This window comes from Chinchilla lanigera, unplaced genomic scaffold, assembly GCF_000276665.1.
Source record: "Chinchilla lanigera isolate Chin_1 unplaced genomic scaffold, ChiLan1.0 scaffold00526, whole genome shotgun sequence".
Lineage (NCBI taxonomy): Eukaryota > Metazoa > Chordata > Mammalia > Rodentia > Chinchillidae > Chinchilla > Chinchilla lanigera.
The window spans coordinates 751-6230 of record NW_004955927.1 but is presented as its reverse complement, the minus strand read 5'-3'; the positions used below and the strand labels follow the sequence as shown (position 1 = coordinate 6230).

At 40.3% G+C, this 5480-nt stretch overlaps 1 protein-coding gene across 1 annotated transcript; it reads right to left on the bottom strand.

Annotated features, from left to right (window-relative positions):
- Positions 1–3379: 3379 nt before the first annotated feature.
- On the bottom strand, positions 3380–5002 carry LOC102027931 (protein very KIND-like; the record flags this gene model as incomplete). Its single annotated transcript, XM_005415150.2, has 3 exons — positions 3380–3716; positions 3802–3873; positions 4888–5002. Coding segments are annotated over 3 exons (372 nt in total), but the record flags the coding sequence as incomplete, so codon positions are not given.
- Between the last annotated feature and the right edge of the window lie 478 nt (positions 5003–5480).

Sequence of the window (5480 nt, the reverse complement as noted above, 5' to 3'; positions counted from 1 at the left end):
CAAGGTTTCACACATTTATTAGAGATAGGAAAGGAAATATGCCCTGCAGAGTAAGAGTGAACTTCTGAAGAAAGAGAGCTCAGTGATCACAGCTTAATGGTGGCATCATTTGTATACTCCACTCCACAGGCTGATGTCAGATCTAGGCCATCCTATCAAAAACCTGCTAGAATTCTCACTAGAAGAACTGGAGAATACACTCTTTGATTGGTCCTAGGTGCAGGGCTTTGGTGTATTTGTGCTGGATATCCATGATTGATAGTTCATACCCACTTGCCCAGCCAGCTGGCCATGCCCTGAACTCCTGCCTCCTTTCAGCACCAGATATTTGTGACTACTTAAAAATAAACTCAGTGATTGAGGATTTTTCTTCCAGATGCACAGCCAGTGCATAAAAAAGAATTTATGTTACATATTCACATGAAGGCCAACTTATGGGATTTGTTTTCAGAAAAACTTTTTTTCACAGTCCATCCAAGTTGTCCTTAACTATTTCCTTGCTATCATGTCTGACAGGATATTTTTGCTTGCTGTTTTTATTTAGTTTTAGTTTTTCTTAGCTTACTATTGTACTTTGTTATAAATCTTTGAGGCCCTGCTTCATGCATGGATCTTTTATCTGATTGTCTACTTTGAAGAGCTCTATACATTTTATTCCTTCCTCTACTCAGCAGTATCATAATATCAGTGATCAAGTTCTGCTGTATTGCTGGATGTTTCCAAGGTCCTTGATTTCAATGCTTGTTTTCCATGCTGGAGTCCTCCTTCCATCTCTTGATCCACTTTCCATTGAGAAGGATCTATCTCCCTACTGTCTTTTATCTATTTCATATTTTGCTCTTTATCATATTGTTTTCTCATTTAAGAGAATTAAGAATTAGAACCGCTAATGTAATTCCATTATATTCTGTGAATTAGTTAGAAATAAATGTTTCACATCTATGGTCTCTCAGCTGAACCTATACAATACAAATTATCTATTCCATTCATGCTTAATTTTTCATGTTTATGAAATTTTGAAATTTTCATGACTTGCTATTCACTGGATATTGCTAGTAATTTGGATATAGTTCTTTATATTTTAGGGAATACAGTGTATCTAAATGTGCATTTATGCAGTCAAAGCACATCAAAAATTACTGATTTTTATACTTTCAAATTGGTTTTTGGTATATAAATTAATGGAATATTTAAAAAGTTTAAAATCTAGCTCTGTCACTAAATTATCAATGTCAAAGCTTTTTAATCACCCTGTACACATAGTATAGGGATGCATAAGATACTCTGTTAGGCTTGTTGCACCCTCTATGGCCCCAAAAGGACCAGGAGGATTACTTATTAACATTACCTTTTTTTTTTAATGTTATCATTTATGTGAAAGTCTGTTCATTTACTTTTTTTGTTTTGTCTCCTCAGTTAAGTTTTAAATGCATAAACAATACCACATTAATGTTGAAAAAAATTAAAAAGGAAAAATTAATAATTCAGTTTATTCACATTCACTAACTTCATTTTTTCTATGCTCTTTTCTTGTCATTATAAACATGCAATTTTTATATAGTTTAAATCATAATGTATAAATAATTTAGGTCTTCTTTTCTTCTCTTTGAAATGTATCATACATATTTTCCCATATTATTACATCCTCTTTACAATAATTATTTCAATGGCTTCCTAATTCTCTATCAGATTTTTATCACTTTTCAGTTGTTGATATTTTGATCTGTTAGCATTTTTTCCTCCTCCATTCAGTGATATCACAAATTATCTCATTAAGTACCTTTATCTCTTCTTTACAATTATATTTTAAGTGTAAATTCCAAGGAGTGGGGTTATCAAGTTAAAGCAGAGTAAGAAATAATAGCTTACACATTTTTTGGTACTTACTGGGTGCTAGGTTGTGAGTGATACAGACCTTAACCTGAATTTAATTTAATCTTCACAACAACCATTTCAGATAGCTGAAGATTATTATCTTTATTTTACAGATGAAATAACTATGTCAAACAGTTTAAGTAGATGTGTGCTGGAACTCTGCCACTAAAAACTGGAGACCACATCTTGGAACCACTGTGTGAATCTCATGTTCTGGATATATTTTACCAAGGTGCTTCCTTAAAGAGTTATATTAATTTATAGTAGTTTTCTAACCTTTCTTGTTGACCAAAGCTACAAATGAGATGACAGAATCTCATGAAACTTAGAAAGGGTCATGTATCCCCTTAATCCTCTCACCTCGTGCTTCTACTCTCTGCTTAATTTTATTAATCTAATAAAAAATAAATGTTATCCCACAGCTAATAATAGAATTTTGGAGCTAGAAAGGAACTCCTGGAATATCATTTTATTAGTTAATAGTGACATTGGGAGGAGTAAAGTAATTTGTCCAAGATAAAACCAGAATTACTTGATTTCCTATACCAGCACATTTTGCAGTATACTTTGCTACTATCCAGCTGTTTGTATTTTCCTTCTATATTCTCTTTGTACTTTACCAGACATATCAACCATAAGTTTTTCAAAGTAGGCCCAGGAAAGAAAGTTTAGCAGTCAAAACAAAACCCCATTTATAAGACTGAATCAACTTCATTTTCAGTTCATATTTATTGCAGAGGGGCAAGGGGACAAAATCTGAAACAGAAATCCATGTTGTTTTGAAAGAGAATGTGATTGATCAAAGATTGATATGCCTGGTATGTTTACTCACTCTGAGGATGTGAGTAAAGTACAACTTTTTCAATATCTTGTAAGCAATTCCAAATTGAAAGGACTCTTAAATTTAATTGACTTCTCGCCATTCCTTGTTTTTATTGGAGAAATCTGTGTTTATAGTTAAAAAGAGATTTACTCCTGTGGACTATAGATGAACAAATTTTGAGGGATAAATGAATTGTGTGTTTAGAGTGCTTATGCTAGGCAGTTTGAGGAGAAAAGGAAAATATAAATCATTTACCTAATGATATACATTCATTTATATGTGCTTAATATATATATACTTATTTGTATAATTTCCAAACAGAAGATATTATTATACCCATTGTAATATTATTACCCTCATCCTGTAAGCTGAGAAAACTGAAACCCAGAGAAGTTAACTGACTTGTTTGAAGTCACAACAGACAATTAGGTGATGAGTGGGTATTTATTTGATTCCACAATAATTTTTTCTCTGACTGAAACTCATTAATATTTCTTAAGGTCTTAGTTTAAAAATTTAGATAGTAAATTTTAATTATATTTTTTAAAATGTATGTACAATATTTATCCATTTCTGTCTTCACCAAAAGTGATGTCTGAATATGATCATAAGAGTTATTTTGACACAATTTCCTTAAGTATAAGGATGAGACTGCACTAGCAATTTCTGTGGAAAATAAATATAAAAATAATAAGGATCTGTTTACTACTACATTTCCTTCTGTGCTCATTACCATATACTGCCAGGCTTTCTTCAGCCCTTATTTGGGGGCTGCCACCCACACCTGCCGCCCTTGGAAGAGGAGCTGTCCATGCCCACCTGCCTGGCAAAACCTAGACTCGACGTGGGGGCTGTATTTTGGGACCCATCACTCCTGGGGCCCAATGGACAGAAGAGGATGTGGACACCAGTGAGGTTGGGACATAGAGACCGAAGGAAAAGACAGGGCCACTTACCTTTTCTGTCACGAGCTTTTCCTCTGCCACCTCGGGAGCCAGAAAGAATGAGTTGTAGGCGCCTAGGAGAGAAAACCAGCTTAGTTTCTTTCATCCTTGGCCAGCTGATGCTAGAACTTAGTCCCTAGGGTGACCCCAGGTACACACCGTTGGCAGGGGGAGGCCCAAAGAGCACAGTTCCATCCTCGGCCACCAGCACGTTGTCCAGGCACAGGCAGGCTGCAACAGAGTGTGAGTCAGGAGCTAGCTTGGCCTGCACACCTTGCTCAGCACTGGGCGTCCTCTAGTGTCACCCAGGAGACAACAGAGCGTGGGTGTTGTGCTTGGCTGAGCATCCTCCCTCCCAGCAGACTGACAAAGAGTGGCCAGGTATGGGCCCTTCCACCCCGCCAGGCAGAGCTGCTCTGGCCACCAGTGTCACTTAGTAATATTACCCCTCTCACGCTGGGAATGAAAAGGAAGGGGAGGAAGTGTCCACACTATGAGCCAGGGACAGGGCAGGGCAGCGCCCACGGCAAGGCGGAAAGTGTGGTCAACGCTCTGACTGCCTTTGGGGGAAGGCCGGGTCTTGGGGAGGCTGGGAAGCCCAGTGTCCCTCCTCGGGTCTCAAGTCCCATCCTGATTCAGGTCCCAGGGGTGGCTCAGAAGCAGCTCCTCACTGGCGCCAGATGGCAGTGTTTGTCTGATTTCTTTCTAGCTCTGTTAGGGCTGCCCTTGTCACCACTGTGGCAGTGTGAAATCACAGGTGAACCACCCCTTGTCTTGCCGGCTGGCACATGAAACTCAGGGGAACCACAAGCCAGTGCACCATCTAATATTCCTGCCCTCAGCTCCCAGACCGACGTTGGCATCCCTGGGAACACTGTTACCTCTGTTGAGAATGTGTGGGCTGGAGCTATCCCATTCCTCTTTATGGCAGGGATCATCCACTTTAGACCAACAGAGAGATAACAGGTATGCCGGCTACCTGCCCTGTGCTGAGACCAGAGGAGATTTCAACAGGTGGGCTGTGCCTTTGCTTCTTGCCCATAGGATAGACACTGCTCCCTACCCTATTCCTGGCTCACAGTGTGGACACTGGCCCTCTCACAGCGCGAACACTACCTCCCTGTTGCTGCCTTGGAGTGTGAATGATGATCCCTGCTCCAGGTCACAGTGTGGACATTGCCCCTACCACCCAGCATTTCTCTGCTGGCCCTGGCCCAGCTCAGGTGGGCAGGTGATACCCGTCACCTGGGTGCTCTGTATGCTTCTGCAGCGCACTGAGGCAGGCGAGGCACAGAGCCCAGAGCTCGTACTCCCTGAAGGGCCGGCCCAGCTTGGACAGGAGGTCCTGCAGGGACAGACACTGTGGGAGAGAGAGAAGAGTCATGTGAGAACACCGCTACCCTGCCTGACACCCAGGGAGGACTTCGATGGAGGGGGACACGCGAGAACCCTTTTACTCTCTGCCCCCAGCACTCCAGCTAGAAGGGACAGGAAAGTACCCAAGTCAAAGCAAGTGTGGGTAAGGACGTGGAGACACTGGAGTCCTTGCACACTGCTGATTGGAATGTAAAATGGTGCAGTTTCCATGGAAAATGGCAATTCATGAAGAAACAAAACAGAGAATTATCCTATGACCTAGCAATTTCACTTCTGAGAACATACTAAAAAGAAATGAAAGCGAAGACTTGAGAAGATATTTTTTCCACTCATGTAAAAGGCAGTGTCTTTTATAAGAGTCAAAAGGGAGCGGCCCAAGCATGTGTGGATGGACAGATGAGTAAAGAATGTGTTGTATCCATACAAGGAAGTATTAGCCTTAAAAAAGGAAGGAAATACTG